At 43.2% G+C, this 21791-nt stretch overlaps 7 protein-coding genes across 7 annotated transcripts; 3 read left to right on the forward strand and 4 right to left on the reverse strand.

Annotated features, from left to right (window-relative positions):
• Positions 1–5418: 5418 nt before the first annotated feature.
• Positions 5419–6187, reverse strand: ColSpa_04552 (uncharacterized protein; the record flags this gene model as incomplete). Its single annotated transcript, XM_049270764.1, has 2 exons — positions 5419–5654; positions 5713–6187. The coding sequence occupies 2 exons, from the start codon at positions 6185–6187 to the stop codon at positions 5419–5421; spliced, it is 711 nt and encodes a 236-aa protein (XP_049126721.1).
• Positions 6188–10407: 4220 nt separating this feature from the next.
• Positions 10408–11295, forward strand: ColSpa_04553 (uncharacterized protein; the record flags this gene model as incomplete). The annotated part of the gene is made up of 3 exons (XM_049270765.1): positions 10408–10560; positions 10625–11017; positions 11095–11295. 3 exons carry the CDS (start codon positions 10408–10410, stop codon positions 11293–11295), a joined length of 747 nt encoding a protein of 248 aa, XP_049126722.1.
• Positions 11296–11891: 596 nt separating this feature from the next.
• Positions 11892–12407, reverse strand: ColSpa_04554 (uncharacterized protein; the record flags this gene model as incomplete). Its single annotated transcript, XM_049270766.1, has 1 exon — positions 11892–12407. The coding sequence occupies one exon, from the start codon at positions 12405–12407 to the stop codon at positions 11892–11894; it is 516 nt and encodes a 171-aa protein (XP_049126723.1).
• A 1686-nt stretch (positions 12408–14093) lies between these two features.
• On the forward strand, positions 14094–15649 carry ColSpa_04555 (5-methylthioadenosine/S-adenosylhomocysteine deaminase; the record flags this gene model as incomplete). Its single annotated transcript, XM_049270767.1, has 2 exons — positions 14094–14509; positions 14623–15649. The coding sequence occupies 2 exons, from the start codon at positions 14094–14096 to the stop codon at positions 15647–15649; spliced, it is 1443 nt and encodes a 480-aa protein (XP_049126724.1).
• Positions 15650–16145: 496 nt separating this feature from the next.
• Positions 16146–16538, forward strand: ColSpa_04556 (uncharacterized protein; the record flags this gene model as incomplete). Its single annotated transcript, XM_049270768.1, has 1 exon — positions 16146–16538. One exon carries the CDS (start codon positions 16146–16148, stop codon positions 16536–16538), a length of 393 nt encoding a protein of 130 aa, XP_049126725.1.
• Positions 16539–16706: 168 nt separating this feature from the next.
• Positions 16707–16992, reverse strand: ColSpa_04557 (uncharacterized protein; the record flags this gene model as incomplete). The annotated part of the gene is made up of 2 exons (XM_049270769.1): positions 16707–16818; positions 16877–16992. The coding sequence occupies 2 exons, from the start codon at positions 16990–16992 to the stop codon at positions 16707–16709; spliced, it is 228 nt and encodes a 75-aa protein (XP_049126726.1).
• Positions 16993–17630: 638 nt separating this feature from the next.
• On the reverse strand, positions 17631–20262 carry ColSpa_04558 (minor extracellular protease vpr; the record flags this gene model as incomplete). Its single annotated transcript, XM_049270770.1, has 11 exons — positions 17631–18070; positions 18134–18254; positions 18309–18788; positions 18840–19100; positions 19157–19213; positions 19270–19327; positions 19391–19448; positions 19481–19537; positions 19592–19655; positions 19713–20045; positions 20110–20262. The coding sequence occupies 11 exons, from the start codon at positions 20260–20262 to the stop codon at positions 17631–17633; spliced, it is 2082 nt and encodes a 693-aa protein (XP_049126727.1).
• Positions 20263–21791: the final 1529 nt, after the last annotated feature.

The raw sequence follows: 21791 nt of genomic DNA on the forward strand, positions 1-21791 counted from the left end.
AATAAAGTTAATAAAAAGGCTAATAAGTAATATTTAAGTTAAAGTATAAAATAAATTTATAAAAAGATAACTAAAGTAATATAAGAATAGTAGTAAGTATAAGAGAAGTAAGAATTATTATAACTAATTACTATAATTTATACTTTTTTTTTTTAAATATCTTTTATTATTTCTTTAATAAAATTAAAGTTATAAGCTTATATAGCCTTATAAGCTATATTAAAAACCTTCTTTTAAGAGGTTAAGTATACCTTAATAAGTAGCTAAAGCTAAAAATAAAGCAGTAAAACCTTTTATAGAGGCTTAAAAGCCTTTATTATTAAGTAACTAAATCTTATAGTTACCTCTTAGTTAAAAGTAACTTTATCTTATATCTTTATAGAACTAAAAAGAATCTTTTTTTAAGAAGATAAAGTAAAAGAGCTTTAAACTTATATTTATATTAATAATTTATAATAATTAGTTATAGTAATTAATTTACTTTTTTAATTAATTACTTAATAGTTAACTTAAAGTCTTAAGTTAAGTAGTAACATTAAATAGTATAAAAAAAACCTTTATTTTATTAACTTATAGTAAAGTAATATTAAAAAATAAATTACTTAAAAAATAATTAATTAATAAAGTTTATTAGTTATAAAATTTTAATTTTATTTACTTTTTTTTTTAATAAAAATAAAAGATAATTTTTAAGAGCTTATAGTCTCTAAAAGTAAAAACCTTTTAATACTTAGTTAAGATTAACTAAAAAAAAGATTTCTCTTTTATAAAAATATTTATAGTAGCTAATAAACTTTAATTAAACTAAAGAAAACTTACTTTAGAAATAACTTTAAAGTAAATAGAAAATTAAACCTTTAAGTAATAGACCTTAGTAAAAAGCTAGTTAAGAGCTATATATTAATAGTTAATTATATAGTAATACTTTTAATAAATAAAATCTTAGTTTTATTAGTAATTTATAATAATCTTTTATAGTAATTATTTACTTTTTTATATTTAGTAATAAGTGTTTATATTTTTTACTAAATATTAATACTTTTAATAAAAAAAAACTAACCTTAAAGTTATAATAATCTTTAAAATTAGTTAGCTTTTCTTTTATTTACTTTTCTAAGCTAAGAAAAAGAATTTTCTTTTAGTTATTATTATTATTATTATTTTAAATAACTTAATTATTATTATTAACCTAAATAAAGGCTTAGCTTTTAAAAAAGGTTTAATAAAGACTAAGTTATATAGTAATAATTCCTAAATAATTACTTTTTACTTATTTATTTTTAAAGTTAAAAATAAGTATAAAATAGATAAAAAGAAAGTTATTTATGCTATAATAGTAATATTATTAATTACTTTAGCTTTTATATTAGCCTTAACTAAAGCTATACTATTAATATATAGCTAAGACTTTTTAAGAGTAGTTAGCTTATAATTTTTTTAGGTAATAAAGGACTTTTTAGTCCTCTTAAGCTCTTTTATTTTCTCTATTATTTTCTTAATACGCTTATAAGCTTTTTTAGTATATATATTCTTAAAGTAGCTATTATTAGCCTTTTATTTTATACTAATACTAGAGCCTAGTAGGTAGCTTAGAGAAATATTAGTTAAGTTATTATAATTAATTACTATAAACAAATAGATATAAATAGACCTTATAAAAGCTAAAAAAAAAATATCTTTAATAGTAAATAAAAAACTAAATAAAAGTTAAAATACTTTTAGAATAAATAAAATAATTAGTTTTTTACTTTTAAATTAATTTTTTTTTAGAGTTATTATTATTATTATTAAAAAAAAAAAATAAAGTTAAAAAAAAAGAAAAAGTAAAAATAAGTTAAAAATAATAAGTAGAATAACTATAAATTACTTTATTTTTTATACTTTTTTTAACTATTAATTATATTTACTTTACTTATATTTTTTTACTTATTTTCCTTTTTTCTTTTTTTTTAACTTTACTTTTTTTTTTTTAATAATAATAATAATAATAATAATAACTTTTATAAGTTATTTCTTTTTTTATTTTATTTTTCTTAAAAATTACTAACTATTTAGACTTACTATAATACTAGTAGCCTAAGCTTTCTATAAATACCTTTTAAAAAAAGGTATTAAAAAGCCTTTTATAAAGAAGAATAGCACTAAAAAGTCCTCTACTACTAAAGCCCTAGTAAAGAAACCCTTAGTTAAAAAGGCTACTAAAAAAACGCCTAAAAAGGTTATAGCTACCCCTCTAAAAAAAAAACACTAAAAGGCTAGTAGTAAATACTTATTTAATTACTATAAGTAATTACTATAATATTAATTTACTTTTAATTATTATTTTTTATAAAATCTATAAGTATTAAAAGTTAACTAACCTTCTAATAATAAAAGTACTCTTTTAATGTTTTTATAAAGAGATTATATATAATATTTCTTAATAAAATAACCTTTACTTTTAAAAAATAGTTATTCTTATACTTTAAGAGGCTATTAAGACTTATCTTATAGCTATATTTAAAGGTATATAATTACTATAATTAATTACTATAATAATTAACTTATATCTTTTTAGTTATTTAGTTAACTACTATTTATACTAAAAAAGTTACTATTATAAAAAAGAATATAAACTATATTAAATCTATTTTTTTTACTATAAAGCTAATAAGTAAAGACTAGTACTATTATTAACCTTCTCTAAAGTCCTTTTAGTTTCTTAGATAAAAGCTATCTAGTTTTAGTTCTAGTTTAGGTAAAAAAAAAAAAAAACTAGCCTAATTACTACATAAAAGCTTATACTTAAGTAATACTATAAAAGGCTTTAAAAAAAGAACTATAGTCTAATAAGGCTTTAAGAAGAGAACTATAGTTTAATAGTTAAGAGAAATACTATAAAAAAAAATAAGAATACTACTTAAGAAATATTTCTATAAGTAAACTAATACTAAGGATTACTATAAAAAATTATTATAAATAAAAAGATTTTATTATTAGTACTTAACTTCTTACTTATAAACCTCTATATAATATACTTTTTTTAACTTATTACTTAGTAATAAATTCTAATACTTTACTTTTAAAACTACTAGTTTTTTCTTTTTTATTATTAATTAATTTAAAATAACTAAATAAATGTTATAATTAAAATCTTTTTTAAATCTTATAAAGTCTTCTATTGCCTTATTAACTTTAGCTTTTTTTTATAATAATTATTTTCTTTTTTTTTTTTTTTTATAGCTTTAACTTTAATATTTTTTTTTTACTACTAAAGTATTTATTTTTAAGCTTTTATATTAATTTACTAATATAAGTATTAGCCTTAGTAATAATAAGTCTTTTTTTTAGTAATTTATTATTATTAATAAAGATATACTATTACTAGAATTATTTATTAGATTATTAGTTTTATAAAAATATAAAAGTATTAAGAAATAATATAAATAACTATAATAGTATATAAAAAGATTAACTTTTTTATATATCCCTTAAGTTATTATTATTATTTCTATTATTTTTCTTATTCTTATTTACCTTAAAGTTAATCTCTTAGTTATATATAACCTTATTAACTAATAATATAGTATTACTTTTCCTAGTATTTATACCTTATATCTCTTTATATAAATCTAATAGTCCTAACCCTTTTTTAAAAACCTACTTATACTTTAAATAAGTAATTAAAAAGTTTTCTTTTACTTTATTACTATAAAAAACCTTTTTATTATCTTTATTAAATATATTACTTAACTTATAAGTAATAAATATTTAAATAAAAAACCTTTTTTTTTTACTATTATACTTATTTTTTATTTATTTATTAGTTATAAGACTAATAAACTAGCCTTTAATATTAATTTATACTATAAGATCTTTAAAGACTAGTTTTTTTATAATAGCCTTATTAGTATTAAGGTTTTTATTATAATATAAATTAAAAAGCTTTTTTATAAAGTAATAAATAAACTTTAAAGTCTAAATAGTATAAGAGTATATTAATATTTATTAACTAAATAAATCTTTAAAAAAAATAATATATTACTTAAAAATTTATTATTAATTTTATTATATTTTTTATTATTATTTTTATTATAGACTTTAGTAATATTTTAAGTAACCTCTTTATTAAACTATTACTTTTTTATTAGCTTTTTTTTTAATTAATATAATAAGTCCTTTTATTTATTAGTAATAAAAGCTAAAGTAATTAATTAAATAATAATAAAGCCTTTTATATTAATAAAAAGCTTTTCTTTATTCTATTAGTTACTTATTATAAAAGTATAAGTAATTATAGTAATTATTTATAATAATCTAATAAAAAATAATAATATAGATAAAAATAAAAAGAAATAAAGCTTATTTAGCCTAAAGAAAAAAGAAAACAATAAGGATAATAACCTCTATAGGGATAATAGTAATATATTACCTAATTTAAGCCTTAATAATACAAGAAACTCTACTTAATTTCAACCTGAGGTATTTTTTTACTACGGTATGGCTATTACTGCACTTATAACGCAGTCATCGATCAGGCTCTGAGTCGACTTTTTTTCTTCTAGCCCCGTGGTGTGATGCTCGTAAAACCGGCTGGCGCCCGTTACGTTACCGTGGCTATTTTTGTTGTCAATTGGTGCCATCTTGGCCCAAGCCATATTGATCATTTCCGTGCTTCAGACAACTTGTAAATCATGATGCAAATACCATAATGTGTATGGTATGGCGGCTGTCGACAACTTGGTTTTGCTCAATTCGTCCAATCTTTGGAAAAAAGCACTTGTCACGGGTTATAGCACGCACCCAGACGTAGGGAACAAATTTGACAGTGCTTGAATTCTGGAAAGGGGTGGTGGAAGGCTGTCGCCACACAGAAGTACGGCCCTCCGACGAGCCATCACGTAATGTGGCGCATGGCGAGGCTGAGCCCACCAGCGACAATATCACGAACCTGTCGTGACGGTACTCGAATCAAAGGCCTTTCGCTACAGGCCAGGTGTAACAACTTTTATATACGTGCTGTTTGGCTAATAGGCCAAAGCTCCTACTTCCAATGGCTCTATTTTCTTCAAAGCTTGCAGCGTAGACGAAAAGCGAATTGTCCGGCCGTTCAGTGCTCAACTTAATAGTTTGAACGCGTTGATACAGAAGTATTTCACTTGGAACTGGTCAATCAGGCAAACACAAGACGGATCACTTACATAAAAACGCGGCTGCAGTTCATATCAATGGAATGGTAGTCGCATCACTTATGCATTAGTTTCAGGATTCAAGGTATTAGCTTTTATGACTAGTTACGCTATTAAACCATTTGACTTCGCGCAGCTTGACTGAACCATAGTGCATTCAAAAACCGCTGTGACAGAATGTCACAGTTACTTTGTTCATGTCGGAAGGAAAAACCCATTTCGAGTGTGCGGATGATGGACGGAATTGCATTTAGAGGAGGTTGCAGATAAGACCACCGATGTTGAGCTTGTCGAGAATGCCACCGACAATGCCGAGGACAGTAGGCAGGAGGCCACTGAGAACCTCGAGGAGAAGGTCAATGACACCGCCAAGGGCGGACAGGACGAGCTTGAGGAGACCGTCGATCAAGCTGTTGAGGGTGCAGAGGAGGTGGAAGATGACGCTAAGGAGGACGAAGACAAGTGGGCCGAGGAGCTCGAAGATGCCTGGTTTCTGAGGTCAGCATGCTATGTGGCCGCTGTGAATACAGAAAGGGATACTTACTGATACCGAGGACCTTGATAACGTTCTTCAAGGAGTAGATGATCTCGAAGATGAGCTCGAGGACAGCGCTGATGATCTGGTCTTTCTCATCGCCAACGATCTCAGTGGTCTCGCCGAGCAGCTCGACGACTTGGCTAACGAGAGAGTTGATGAGACTGACGATGGCGGTGACCTCAGTCTTGACGAGCTTGATGATCTCATCCTTCTTCTCGGAGACCTGGCCGCCGGTGACGCCATCGACAGTGGAGTTGATAGTAGAGCAGTGCTTCTTGACCTCAACGATGGTGTACTGCACCTCGGTATAGACAACCTGGGCACGCTTGTTGAGGATCTCAGAGGTGGGAAGCTCGGAAAGGCCAACGGCGGGGACCTTGGGGACTTCGACGTCGGAGAGGAGGCCGCTGCTGGCGGGAGCAGCGTAGGTGGTCGCGAAGAGCGAGGAAAGGGCGACAAGGCCAATGTTGAGGAACTTCATTGTTGCGGTGGAGGGGTTTGAATTGGACTAAAGAATGTGATTAGTTGGATGTTGGTAAAGAATGACGAATACCGAAAGGTTCTGAAAAGAATGACTGAGTGAGAATGCTGATGATGAGAGGGAGTGAAAGTCTACAGTTCCGCTGAGTTGACAACATCTTAAGTATCCAGACGACTCAAAAGCGATACACCGTCACTCCCGATCACGATATGCAGAACCAGGGTTTGCAGCTTGTTCGCGACTCCTGAAAACTTCCCGACGATGCCGATCTCACTCCACACTGTCTTTCCCGTTGCAGGTCGAAATCGTCCGTTTGATGGGGAGGTCATGGGCTTCTTCCTTGGTCGTCGAATCCGACTTCAACTAGCTGCCTCCTTTTACTTCGTACCCTTGACCGTAGTCGTCATTACGCCGTTTAGTCTCTCTGTCAAATGTCACAATGGATGATCACCATTGGACTCACACGGCAGTCATCCCCTTTACGAGTGAGTTGGTGAGGATACGGTCCATCGTCAACCCATGGTGTTGACGATCTTCACCCTCTGGAACCCCCGCAGGATGTAGGAACGTTTCGCTAAGGCGGAGCGATGAAATTATGCTTGGGGTTTCTTCGCGTAGCCTACATGTAAACCGCTGTTCATGCCCCAAACCTTGATTGGGACGGGCCTTGGATGCCGCTGGTCCTACAATAGCGAGATGGGAATACAATTCAAAGGCTAGTACGATAGGACATGGCCAAATTAAATTCGATTGATTATCGCCGTCGACCCTTTTCGGTTCGGAAACATTGTTTCATTCATCATTGGAGGCTTGCACCCCCCCGTTGATCTGCGGGTTTACGCGCTCTCTGGCAGGGGCAGCCGAAGATCGTCATTTGGAACCACAACTCAATGCCGCCGCATTGGGTTGTCCTCCCTCATCGGGTGAAAGAACAATGGGTCGCCCTTTGGTACACTTCATGATTCTTCCATCACTTTGCAACCAAAGCATCTATATTTGATCAACCGAGAAACAAGGAAAATAGACTTACGGACTTGACCTATTTTATGATGTCTATTTTGTCATTTTAGTCATTAGTTTGATCGTGTATTAGGACAGTGTTTTCTGCCTGTACTAACAGAGACTGGCACGCTTTCAAATCACCCGCGTCGTTTTCGAACGAGCATCACATCTCACATCGTTTGCAGCCCGTAGAGGCGGTGAGATACACCTGTAGATGCTGCAGGGTCGACCTGGTCAAAGGTGTCAGATCACCATCTCAGGAATCCCCCCCCATGCCATTTCCTCCATTTGAACCCAGGCTGGCCTCTTTAGCGTCGCAAGGATCAGAACAAAATCATCACGTTATTTTCACTGAGCCTGAGAGGTTATGTAATTTATGTGCTTATGTCATTGGTAGTTGGCCTTGTTGCTGCCGAGACGCTAAAATGGGTAGCACTCGGGTTCAAATGGATAGCGGTTCTCCGTTGTTCTAGCGAGTATCCATTGAAAAATTTCCCGGGTCAGGCACCAAGATCGACTAGCTACTTTTGACAATGCGTTACGAGTAAGTACTTTGTTGATGTGTACTCACGCATTATCAAGAAAACACTCCTGGTTTGAGACGCAAATAGGGTACGGAAGCGCCATCTGAGGAAAGGATAATTCAGCCGCCGCTTTTTCAATAGTCTCAATTCAACTGTACCACCACCAACCCTGAACCATGGATTATAACCCAGTTCGCCACTTTCTTATGTCAATGAAGATAATGAAGAGATTTCCCCCCCTCTTGATCAAACCATTCCAATCTGGCGCTGTTGCTGCTCTCGGCAATATAGAAAGGTCGACGTCAGACCGGCGATTCACTTTTCGAGCCCCTTAAGAAATGGGAAGAAAGGGGGTAACACTGGCGGTGTTTTGTCAAAAGCGCGCGGCACTGACGCTGCTGGCCCAATAGAGTCTCAAGCCGTGATCTTTGGTGGACTGGACGCATGAATTCCGCGACTCACAAGCTTTTGACTGTGGCAGGACGACCAGTAGAGCATGTGGAATTGTGCAGAGTCATGAGTGATATCGTCAGCAGTTGCAGTGATATAGCATATACTTTGGAAATGCGGGCTGAAGATATTTTGTGGCGGTCGATTGCCTAGATCGCGGTTCGCGCGAGGACTCTTTCTCTCGATAAGCATGTCACTGGTAGCGGGGCTATAGATTGCATGGCTGCGGGGCTTCAGTGCGCTTTCATCCGGCCATGTCCAAAGCACCAACACTCGGCCGAAGTCGTTGTCGGACAATCGCCATGGGAACCTTCTCAGGGGTAATACGACGGCGCGACCAATTCTCCCCCTGGAATAGTGGGGAACAAAAACCTTGCCGAAAATGCAGACGACCTCTCCTCAGGGAGGGCGAGGGCGAGGTGGTGTTTTACACCAGAATTGTCTCCACGTGTGTCAGAATGCCGATCCATCCGCGTCATGTGGAGTTTCCCAGTGGAAATGGTAACAATTACCGAAGAATGCTGATTTTCAAGGGAGATCGACGAGGATTTTGGAGATCAAGATTGGGGAGGGGGGGAAGCGAGCGATCAGTAAGTGACCAACCCACCATTTCTCGATATTGCCTGCGGTAACGATGTGCTTCCCGCCCCTTGGCAATATAGCTCGTATGGTGTTGGGCCTCTCAAAGACAATTGCGACATCATCTGGTGATGGGATTCACCAACCATCCATCAGCGCCTTTCCCTAGCAGCATGCGGCATCACACGGTCACCGCTGCGTGTGTTGGTAGAGTGCCTGCGCCTCGCATTCAAGCGATTGCCGACTACACATACCGAACATCGGTGTTGGCCGAAGTGGGAGGGCTTGCAACTGCTCGAGCGCAGCGGCGGACATCCCAACTTCAGCACAAGGAACGGCCTGCACAGAGTTCTAGGCATGACAGATGGCAGGTGACAATGACACCAGACGCGAGTGTCATCCAATGCCCCCATTTCCCTACGCAGTAGCAAAGCGTTGCACCTGTGTTTTCTAATTTTCGTCAGCTTCGTCCCATCTTAGCCGATGAATCAGCTCCTGGTGGACATTTGAGCCGCAAGTGGGCGGGGGAGGCAACGAGAGAGGGGCACGGGGAGATGCGTGCTTGGCACTTGAAACATGATGTGTTCGGGTCTATCACGGCGAGTGCCGCAGCGGTATCCCGGCATCCCTCACTCAGGTGAGTCCTCCAATGCGGGTTTCATGAGGATTTCCATGCCTTTCCCCTTTTTCTCCAAGGAAGACGGCTGCACGGGCGGTAGCACCGCCGGCCAAGACCGAGTCGCCGGTCGGTTTGGCCGTTTGTGGAATCTGTAAGTTTCTATGGCCGCTACCGAAATGCGAGATCCTTGCGGCAGATCTGTTAAATGTTTGGTGGACGGAATGAGTTCAGAGATGCACGCGTCCGTCGCGAGAGAGAACTCAATGTGTTGAGCGCACGCTGGCTCGAGTTCAAGACGAAAGATCCCCGGTTTGTGTCGATTCATAGTTCCTGACATTGTTTTCGGGTATTATCTCCGTCAAAGCTCGGGGTATTGGAAGAACCCCCCGGATAAGATTTTGTCGCCATCCAAGGTCTTGAAGCTTACTCTCTTCCTCAGCATAGAGAAGAGGAGTGTTCCGTAGTATGCATACAATCAAGTCGTCCAATCCTATCGCGTCTGATATCGACATCAGTGTCATCCAGTATCACAGCCCGCGCGGACATTGGCCGATTCCTGGACGATATTGAAGCGCATGCGCGATATCGCCCCCGCCCCACCACACATTGACTGTCGCGACCCTGTGGAAGGTGCCGCGACGTTTCACTTGACGCAGACGTGATGGGGCGGACGGCTGGCTGGTTGACTGCTTTGGGAGGTTTGCGTTTGGAAACTGTCAGGCACTCGGCACTCGCGATGACCAGCTAGGGAGAGTGCCGCCAGCATTCACCGTCAGGTTGTTTGCCGTGACGATGGTCTCGTATCAATGCTCCTCACGACTTACTAGATTATAAAGCGTCATGGTTTCCCGCCTTCTAGCCGAGAATTCTGATCCCTCATCATCATCAACATCTTCTTCTTCCTCTTCCTTGCCTCTGCTTCTTACTTCAACGCCGATTGACTCGTGCGGAACCATTGTTTCTTTTGCTTTTCTGAACGATCCTACGTCCTCGCTTTAATCCAATCAACTTTTTTTTGATTAACCTCAATCCAACCTTTTCTCAAGATGCTTTCCAAGACCCTTCTTTTGGCTCTCGTCGCCGCTCCCTTCGCTGCTGCTCACGGCAAGGTCGCCGCCGTCGTTGGCGATGCTGGCGGCAACGGTACCGCTTTGGGCATTCAGGGAGGTGTGGTCCCTGGTCCCGGTCCCAACAAGAAGGTAGGTTCTCCCAGGTAGGATAGAAGTAGTACAAACGATCAAGGCTAATATCGGTTCGGTTTAGACCGAACTGGACACCACCGTCTTCTCGAGCAAGAACATCATGACCGACGGTCTCGGAAAGACCACGGGCCAGGGCAAGGTCAAGCTCGATGACATCAGACAGGTGATGGAGCTGTCCGGCAGCACCCTCCCCCAGGTCTCTGCTACTGGCGGCAACATCACTGGTACTTTCCACATTGTCACCACCGACGGTGCTGGCTCTCTGCAGGCCGTTCTCGACACCACGGGAACCGGCGCCTTCTCTCAGGGTACCAAGCTCCAAGTTCTCCAGCAGGTTCCCGGCAATGGTGGCAACATCAGGCCCAACGGCAAGGTCCCCGGCGGCAAGCGCTCTCTATGGGAGAGGGCTATGAGCGTCATCACCAAGCGTGCTTCCAACGTCAACATGGACTTCGTAAGTGTCACTGCACATCGGATCTAATAATCCAGTAGAATTGAAGAACGTCTTATTAATTCGTCTATTTTCTGTAGCCCATGGCCTTCGCAGTGCCCGCTGGAACCACCTGCTCTGGTTCCATGGGTGGCCAGAGCAATGTCTGCTTGGTCAAGATTGCCAACAGCAACGCTGCCGGTCCTTTTGGCGGTGTTGTCCCCTTTCAGATTGCCGGCAGTGGGTCGGACACTAACACCACCGCCACGAATGGCAAGCGCACTGTTGAGTTCCAGGCATAAGTAATAAAACTATTCGTTGCTTTGGGTGTACCAACTCGGACGATGGAAGCTGGCGCTCGTGGCCGAAGACCCCTGGTGGGCAGATAGCAAAAATACTGGGCAGAGAGGGGTTTCCTTGCAGATAGTTGCTAGCCCTGAGCTTCTAATACTTCCTCTAAAAAGCAATACATCCTTGTTGCATGGGACATGATCACCGAGTGTGCCTTCTGGGTTTGCTATGACTTGTGTTGTCTTTTATGGAGTCCGCTCAACGACTCGAACTGTTTCAATCCACCAGTGCAACCCGTAGAGCTAGCGTTTTGGAACTCACAAACAAACGTAAACACTCTCTGGTAACAAGCATCATCTCTACAAATTTGACTCTGATACCGCCATGTCTCTTTTCACATGCTCCATGATAGTTTGGTATATTTGGTGAAGGAGACTCTTCGAAGCTCCGTCAGCCGCAAGCAATTCTTGGCTATCGGTCATTCAGAGACGAACCTTAGTTGGCCGTTGCTGCACAACCAAACCTAGCCTTCAGACAGTCATTGAAACATTATTCTACATGAAACCCAAGCGTGAACACCACGTTTTCACCTCCAGGTACAAAGTTTCTACCCCTCTAAGCGTCGACTCATGTGCGTCGTCTGCCATACATGGTCCTCCACATCCACCCACAGGAGAGTAAACCCTTGCCGTTCCCAGAACTTTATCGCACCCGGCAGAAACGGGTGTGTATGCAAGTATAGTTGTTTGAGGCCTGACTCTTTCGCAATTTGCACCAGAACCGCGACCATTTTTGATGCCAACCCGCCGCGTCGCCAGTCGGGATCAACATACAATCTCACAACTTCGACGACACCTTCGTTGTTTAAGTGGAATGCTGGAAATCGGTAGTCATAGTGTTGGTACCCAACGGTCGCAACGAGTTTGTTTCCGGAGCGGGCGATTAGGAACGCCCCTTGCGGCTGGTCGATGAATGTCTGCTGAAAGACCGCCAAGTCGTGCTCCGCCTTTTGCGCGCGCCACTCTTGGCTCAGGTGAGGAAACATCTCGGCGCGGGCTTTTTTGCTGAGCTCCATGATTTCGGCGGTGTCACCGGCCGTGGCAGGCTTGATGTTGAAATCCATTGTTGTGCTGTTGTTCCGAGGCTTTGATAGTGTGTTGACGTTAAAAGTGGGTTCTGAGGCAGATGCGTTCGTTCTAGATTAGGTTTGGTTGCAATTGACCAAGGACATTCAATTCGCGAACAATCGGGAGAGATGTTGAACAATTCAACAACTAACGATTTGACAGATGACACTTTGCTCATTCAGGTCTGAATTCGGGGGAGAAGCGAAATCGAAATTGCCAGATTGATAAGATGTAGCGAGATCGGCCCAGACTCGTTATAGACTCGTTGAGCCCCACACAGAAATAACGAAGAGAGATTTGTTCCCGGCACATGAGCTTACTAATTCTCGTATAACGACCTTGCCAAGGCGTCGAGCTGACAGTCTGACTGGGTCCCCCCAGCTACACTTTATCTTTCTTGTTCAAATGGAGGTCTGATAGTTTCATCAACGTGCTCGCAGGCTCATGATAGTGGAGAAAATTACCAGTGAATAAAAAACGTAACGAACCCTGATGGATATTACATTCGTGGTATAAAGGGTTACCTACCAGCATTACTTGGAAACATACCGAAATAGTCGCAATGGGCAGGTGAGTGTAGCGATTGAATTGGTAATGCTCAACCCATTCCAGCTCTACAGTGTGTGTAGATTTTCAAAATAAGCAGTTGCATTCGAAAGGCGGAGTAGCCTTCAACGAGAATGTGAGGTCTTGGTTTGGGATCAGATGTTCCTGAACTATTGCTCAGATGACCATGCTTGACTGCTCCATAATCTTATATGCCACCGATTCAGCGCTTACATCGGTGACATCAACGACCATCCCATCCAGCTTCGTATCTTCGTAGTTTTCGAGGTCGTCCGAGTACAACAACTCCAGTTTTCGGAGGCATCGCAGTGAAAACCCATCTGTGAGCTTGTTCAGAACCCGACCAGACTCGGTGACATATCCCGCGGAATTGACTGCTCGTAGGATGTTCTCATCTTCTTCGCAAGTCGTTGAAACGGGAAGGCAGTGGCGGTGCGATCGGTGTGCGGCCTGGAGTCACTCGATTGAACTGTCCACTTCGTTGTTGGCGTCAGTCTGGAAGTCAATAAATATGACAATCTTGTCCTTCTTGTCTTCGGCGAGTACGTAAAGCTCGAACACTCGTTTTGCGTGGCGAAAGTAGACAGAGGTTTGAGAACCACACAATGAAGAATGGCGGTACTTCATACAAGCTATAGTAATTGCACTGGCGACTGTTTTCCCAAAGAAACAGATTCTTCAGCACTACATCGAGTATTAACATCAGTTTTGACAACTACCTTTCTGTCTTCTCCACCCAACGGCGGATTTAGGCTGCATCGCAGTTCGCATTCACCAATTCACCGCAAACAGCACTAGGGCAATCGGTGCTCAGGCCGGCCGTAAAGATCTCGGACTGCGAACCAATAGACTCACTAGGTTTTATTATATAAAACCTTCGCGTCTCGCGTCTCGCGTCTCGCGTGAGCTGTTATATCCGAACTGGGCAAGCACTCACGTACTTTTGGAGTTGTAATAAAATTAGTCAGATGTTCTTGTAGCCCGTGCAAGTAAACTCATCGTCTATTCTCTTACGTAGGCAGTGGGATTAGAATATAAAATGGACAATCTCATCCCTAACATCATTGCTCATTTACCAGTCATTTTCCACTCAACTTCACTTGAATCTCAGTAAAATGACTTCCACAATCAATAGAATTCTGCTGAAGAACGGATTGCTTCTCATCCATGGAGATGACGGCAAGGTAACTCCGACGCGGGCGGACCTGATGGTTGAAGGAGATCGAATCATCAAAATCAACGACAAAATCGAAGCCAGCGTTGACAATGTCAAAGTGTTTGACTGCGAGGGTAAAGTAGTATTGCCCGGTTTCATCAGCACCCATCACCATGTCTGGCAGACCGCTCTCAAGGGCCGCCACGTTAACCAAACCCTGCTCGAGTACCTTCCGTCCGGTAATTTTAGCGGTGCCTTTTACTCCGTCGAAGATGCATTTTGGGGAGAGCTAGGTGGTGCACTGGAAGCGATCGATGGCGGTACCACTACTGTTGTAGATCACTCTAGTCTGAACTTTGGCCCCGAGTACCGTCAGTAAGCCTAGCACATCTAACCCTGATGCAAATGCTGACCTGACCAGCACCGACGATGATCCAAGCTCTCGCTGCTTCTGGAATTCGAGCCGTGTACTGTTACTGCGTTCCCAGAGTGTTGTCCAGCTGGAGTCCGCTTTCCTTGCATGATGACTACACTTCCCCGAATGTCCTTGAATCCTGGAAGTCGCTTGCAGCGAAGGGTCCATATGGAGATAAGAGAGTCGAGATCGGGTTCGCCGTAGATAATATTTACCAATCGCCCAAAGAGATGAAGAAGCTGTACTCGGAGCTTCGGGCTGCGAAAGCCAAGGTCATCACTTCTCACGCTACCTCGGGCATAGCGTTTGGAAATGGGCCCTCCGCAGTGCAGCTCCTCAACAGCCACGGCCTTCTCGGCCCCGACATCTTGGTCTCGCACGCAAACTTTCCCAAAGATGGTGATGCAGAGCTGGTTGCAAAGCACGATGTCTACGTCTCCTCGACTCCCAACACCGAGCTCCAGATGGGATGGCCCCCTATCGGTCTTCTTCCTGAGTTCGAAGCTCATTCCAGTCTGGGTGTAGATTGCCATTCCTTGGGCAGCAGCTTCATGCCGAGCCAGATGCGTCTTAGCCTGCAGTATGCTCGCACCGAACGTCAAGAGAACCTCCGCAGACAGGGCAAATGGAGCCGTCATGTCGGCCCTTTGGCCGAGCAGATTTTCAACCTGGCAACGGTTGGTGGCGCCAGAGCAGTCGGCATGGCCGGCGAGGTCGGCCAGATTTGCGTGGGCGCCAAGGCAGACCTTGTCATTCTCGATACCAACAGCCCTTCGATGTTCCCCGCCGCCGAGGAAGACCCTGTCGCTGCGGTTGTTCTTCACTCCAGTGAGCGCGACGTAGAAACCGTCATAGTCGGCGGTGTCGTGAGGAAGGAAGGCGGGAAGTTGCTGCCAGTAACTATTGTCAACGAAATTCAGGGAGCCAACAAATTGGGCCTTGATGGGAAGCAGTTCACGTGGAAGGATGTTGCCGTGAAGCTTCTTGAGAGTCGGAAGAGGTTGAACGACAAGGCAGAGGGCATTGACATGAAGGCTGTCGAGGAGGAAGTCATCAATAACTTCTTCATGAATAGCAAGGATTTAGTGGAGCAGGACTGATTCAAAGCGTCTTGTAATATATTCATGAATCATTCTGGATCATCGTCGCGAACTCCGATTCTCCTCATTTGCATTTCCTCCTTTCTTTTCTTTTGACAGACTGCTTTGGCGCTGGCCTTCATCCCAAATGGTCCGAAACGGACAACTGTCCAGACCGGAGATAACAGATGGAGTTTATTATTCCAGTGAGTGGAGGATGTCAGCGTGTCAACCCCACCTCACTTCGTCAACACCTGGACAACCATTCCGGTCTACAAGTTTCGTCAAACGTTCGGCAAAACATCAAGTTGGCCGAGCTCGAGGCCTTAATCCCGATCTAGTCAGTAGAGCTGCCTCTCGGTCCCACTCTCCTTGTCACCGACATAGCGGAGCCTCTATGGCGTGATTACAAAGACCAGACCCTTTTCGCAGCTAAATCCAAGGCATAAATCCTTATCAGCCATACCTTTCATCCCCGTTCGCATACGGTAACCTGCACACTTCATCGACAACCAAAATGCCAGAGTCAAAAGTCATCCCGGCCCCGACGTCGACGGTCGCAAAGCCCACCGCCACCTTCACAGGCGATGTTTACATGGAGCTAATCAACCGAGACGAGCACGCCGCCATCGCCAATGTTACCTTCACTCCGTGCGCTCGGACCCATTGGCATACCCACGCCGGTGGACAGATGATTAGGGTGTTATCCGGCACTGGATGGGTTTGTGATAAGGGCGGCGAGGCCCGCAGGATCAAAGCTGGCGACACGGTTTGGGCGTCTCCGGGAACAACGCACTGGCATGGCGCCGACGACGGAAGCATCATGACGCACTTTGTTGTTGGAATCGGTGAGACTAAGTGGCATGATGCCGTTACGGATGATGAATACAAAAAGCGATCGACAGAGTGAGGTGGACAAAACGTGAGTAACTAAGCTCTCATTGCTTCTGGGTCTGCAATCATACTGATTCTTCATATCGAGAAACAGACAAATCTCAATAGTATCGCAACATACGTGTGGGCTCAGAACACTTAAAGTCCATCGAAACTTCCAAACAAAGCAGTCGTTCCCAACCACTCATCCTCGCCTCTCGTACTTGCCCGTAACCTGAATCTGCGGAGTTTGGAACACATCCCAATTGTCAGCAGCTTTAGGGTTTCCAAAAGGCTTGAGTGTGGCAAAGCGCATGCTGGCTCATCTATGTTAGCAACTTGTCCAATCTCATGGTAAAATATGAGTTTACTTACGTGTAGTTGCCAAGCTCAATCTGGGTTCCATTTCCAAGTTTGCCGAACCACCAGAACTCATGGTACGAATTCTGCGTTTGAGCATTGCGGAACAAGTCGACCTGGGGTAGGTCCATGTGTCATCGGGGTCATAGACGTTGGGATCGAAGTAAGAAACGCTGCCTGCAACGACATGGCTGGTCGCAGGGCCTATGTAACCGTTCTTTCCAGGGACGGGGGGATATTCCCATTGCCTCTCAGTCCAACCGGCTTCGTATATCTGCGAAATTCAGTCTCTTTCCCTAGAGGAAGCACAAGACCTTGCTCTACTTACATCCCATCGAACCTCCTTACTTCCCCAAATAAGCTTAGAGTAAATGATTGGGAAGTCGGCGACCGAACGTTCTAAGTTGAAGGAGTAGACACTTTCCAAGTCAGAACAGTGGATTAATTACCATTTAATAATGATGGTTGACTTACTAGTCTCGTTGAGTAGTGAAAGGGTACGAAGGGCGGTAGATAGGGCTGACTTCAGCCTTCAAGTTCGCTCCGAGTCCTTTTATAGATTAGTGCGGACCATCTTCGGAAGAGCGTTGGTAGGAACGCTTACCTAAATAAGGCACAGAGAGCTGCTCTCCGCTGTTGCCTGAAATGATAACTTTCCCACTGTAGATGGGCAGAGAAGAAGAATTCCACCCCAGAGTATCAGGGTTGGGGAAGTTGACGCTGATATAATCAGTTTCTTTCATCGAGTTCCGAGGTCTTAAGACACTGCTTACCTCACAGTCTTGCTCTCACCAGGTTTCAGCGTAAAATCTCTCGGCACAGAAACCTGTACCGGCAGGCTCTTGGGTGTTAACTCGGTAAAACTTTTCAGCCTCTTCTCCCCTCCCCAAGGTACAACGAAGGGGTACCAGCCGAGGATTTCCACACCCGCAGCCGCTTCATACGAGAATTTGTAGCTAACATCCTTGGACCCCTTGTTGGTTACGGTCACATCGTGATAACGGCTGAAGTAGTGCGTGTCATTGAGAGCAATCTTGTTGAACGTAATGTCGGTAGTGTAGTTGACGACCTTGAAAGCGTTGATAAGACCGTTGCCGACTTGAGCTACTGATGCAGAGAAGCCATAATCGGTAGCTGTTCCGTCAGACCAGGGGAGTGAAGTTCCGCTGGCAATGATCTTTTGGTGGAGTAGTTTGGCGAAGTCCTTTCCTGAAGGACATTAGCATTCTGTCAAGACCCTCACACAACCATCACTTTGAGAAATGTACTCACCATGCACGGATCGTCCGCCGTGTGCGCTGATGTAGAGAGCCGCAACACCTGCGACGTACGGTGTGGCCATGGACGTTCCCGAAAGCAAAGCATAGGTATTGTCAAGGTATGTGCTGAAGATCTGTAAGTCTGTTAGTAGCTGTCAATGGCTCGAAAAAGAAACGTTTGTACTGACCTGGCCTCCGGGGGCTGCGATGTCGGGTTTGATGTCTAGGTCATTAGAGGCCCCCCAGGAAGTAAAAGTGTTGGGTCTTCCGCCCGCTGGATACTCCAATCCCACCACCTGTTCGGGGTTATGAGAGAAGTCCGCAGTTACATTGCCACCCGCCTTGACAGTATCAATGATAGCCTCGCCAGCAGCGGCGGTGATGAGGGCGATGAGACCAGCATCATAATCTGTTCCTGGAGTGATGATAGGATTCTCATTGTTGTAAAACAGAATGTACTCAGCACCAAGAGCAACAAGGTTCGCTTGTTTGATGGCGAAAGTGCAGGTACCTCGGCGAACCAAAGGTATGACACCCTCAAGTCTGCGTGTACCTTCCGGGTAGGGCTCACATCCGTCTGCAGGATCGGTGGTATCAAAGTTCAAGGGGACTATAGGCCAGTCGGTGATGTCGGTTGAGAAGTAGTAAGTTGACGGCAGGTAACCAGCCTAGAATGAGTCAGTCAATACCTAGGCAGTCGACCGGCAAAAATGTCATACCTTGACAGTTTTACTCTCCCCGTTCACGGTGGAAGTAAATTCAAATGGCGACGCAGGATACTGCTCGGTCTCGACTGAAGCAACAGCAAGAACTTTCTTACCCGAGGAGCCGGTACTTCCAAAGAAAGCTCCAGCAGCTCCAGAGTTACCGTTGGCAATGGTGACAACAACACCCTCATCAACTAAACGAGATGCAACTTCAGCCCACGCAGTGGTAGACCAACCACCCGGTCCACCGATGCTGGCAGTGATAATGTCAACCTGTTCCGCAGATCAGCGTCTCCCCGATAAGACGTCGCAATGAATGGAGCACTTACGCCATCAGTGTAGGCTCTGAGAAATGCTTCGATGAGAGTCGCTTCATCTGTTGAGTCCTGTTTGAAAGTTAAGTATGCGCTTGTGGGGATAATTCAGATTTCGCGTAACTTACCAATTGAGCGAAGACCTTGTATGAGTAAAGGGAGGCTGCAGGAGCCACTCCGCTCCAGCTTTGCAAATTTGAATGTTAGCAAAGCCGGTTAGCTCAAGGCCGTCAATTCGAACACGCTTACAAGTCGTTCTTGCCAGCAATGATCCCAGCAACATGTGTTCCTTTACGCTCGTTAGTTACTGGCAGGGTTCTTGAAGAAAATGTCGCCTACCATGTCCCAGTTGATCCTCTGGATCGTCATCCGGGGACTTGTCCTCGTATGGCCAGACTACGCATTACTGTCAATGCTTAGATACGCCTACCTAGTGATAGGATGGCTTACTGCCGTTGCCGACAAAGTCATACCCTCCAGCGACTTTGAAACCTTCACCAAAGCCACCCCCAAGCTATAGCTGTCAGTACAGACAACGCGACGTCGTCGCTCAAGGGAAGAAACTGCATACTGCCGGATGTTGATACCATGTTCCAGAGTCCACGACACCGACCTTCACGCCTTGGCCAAAGATGCCCTTGTCATGAAGCTTGCTGACACCGGTTGTGTTGTGGGTAGTGTAGTCTTCAGCAGCAGCTTCGTCGATGGCCTGGAGAGCTTCGACGGGAGATAACGCGACACGTGTGTTTTGCCAGACGCTAGCGACTCCGGCCAAACCTTGAAGGCTGTCAATGTTGTGGGTGTCGGTCTCAATGCTTGCGCCTGAGAAAATGTCACTCTCAAAGTTCTTCAAAACTTTGATATCGGCGGCTAGTGCAACATCGCGACGAGCCTTGGCGAATCCCTAGGCATCTAAATGAGCATGCAAGCTTTTTTTCGACACTCCCTGGATTACCAAAGAGGCTTACTGAAGTGTATTCAATGATGTAGCTTTTGGCAACAGGGACAGTGGCATTGTTGGCTTCGTTGGCAGTCTCTGGAGTCTGGTGAGTAGAGAACGATTGCGCACTCCCCAGGGTGGGAAGCCCAAGAAGACCTGCAATGCTGCTGAGCAGATGCATCTTGGAGACTAGCTAATCAAGAAGACGCGTTGCGCGAAGCCTTGCATCAACAGTCAGAGAGGACATGTCGGTAAAATAGCTTTAAATGTCAAAACTACCATCATGTTGATGGCGATATCACATCCCACAGAACATCGGTATTTGGGTTGTAACCTTCCATTGCAGCGTTGCATTGCCGATACGGACATGTTCGTGGGACTTCCTGGCGATATCGCCATCGTTGTTGGAATGAGCTTCCTTCTTGGGACGACAAGGGTGCCAGGGTGGTGCGGGAGTGGAGGATGGCTGAAGGCCGAGACCAAGACGATTTGCTACATGAGGTTTTGAGGCATATTGATCAACGGAAACGAGGTAGTTCTCGCCCGGACAGCCTCTCATACAATAGCCTAATAATCAGCAGTCGGTATAAAATGGTAATCGTGGATTATCCACCACCAGCTCGCCTTGCATTGCAATGAACACGGCAGCATTAGATGAACTGAAGATGCGATGGCAGGATTGAGGGGTAAACCGTTCAGTCCTTCTCGATGCTACCTAAGGGATGCTGCCAAGATAAACCCCTGAGCGATTAGATGATTTGAGGTAAGGTTGAAGGGCACTTGCATGTCCGAACCTCGTGTTCTGTCACCTGTGATAAGAGAAGATGCTTGACTCGGTAATGAGAGAATATCGACCTATTCGGCGTCTATTGCGCGAGATCACATCATAGCCGTTCCGAGGCGCAATTGAGATCACGAGTCGTTCAAATCCCCCTGCGTGGTTTTTATCTCATGTATTTCACCACCCGACTATTAGGAATCCAAACCCAATATAGTGGCAGCTACCAGTAGTCGGATGTTTGCGGGTCGCAAGCACCTGCATATTGTTCTGCCAGTCACCCCGTGTTCGGTATGTGCATGAGACTAGAGCTGTTCACGGCGTTTGGCCGATAAAGGAGGAACTGGGTGCTTCGGCTGAGTCCTTGTCCGGGAATAGGGGGACGGGGAGAATCCGGCTCCATGGCTTCCAGAGTTTCTTGGCGTCAAGATAACCATAGAATGACTGGCGATATTGAACAATGGTATAAAACTAGTCACTCAACTTCGCCAGCGCAATACACAGAGTCCCGGGATCCATTGCAAGCCCAGGGAGACGAACGACCCAGGCCCCACAGAATTGGTAAGGAAGCCGGGCTTGGGCCAGGGTGAATATAGGTAGGTGGGAGATCCGCGCTTATCCCGTGCATGGAGCAAATCTTATGTTCCCGGCCCGAATACTCTCAACTCAAAAACTTATACCTTTGGCGTCAGCTTTGTTGCACGCGCGCGGTGAAATCATCCAGAAACATTTTCAGTACCGCAAGACTAGCAACGCTGTCATCATGAAGCATAATCAAACAGCCGAGAAAGATGGGCTTGTGCACTTGCTGGGCATGATCTTTGAAGTTTGGCTCCGATTAATTGGATGGATTTGAATGTGCTGCATTGTACGTGAGACTATCATTTTGTTCAGTAGCAATCTTTATCCCAGTCGGCATTGTTGACTTTGAG

This window comes from Colletotrichum spaethianum (genome assembly GCF_022836535.1).
Source record: "Colletotrichum spaethianum MAFF 239500 DNA, contig09, whole genome shotgun sequence".
In the NCBI taxonomy this organism is placed as follows: Eukaryota; Fungi; Ascomycota; class Sordariomycetes; order Glomerellales; family Glomerellaceae; genus Colletotrichum; species Colletotrichum spaethianum.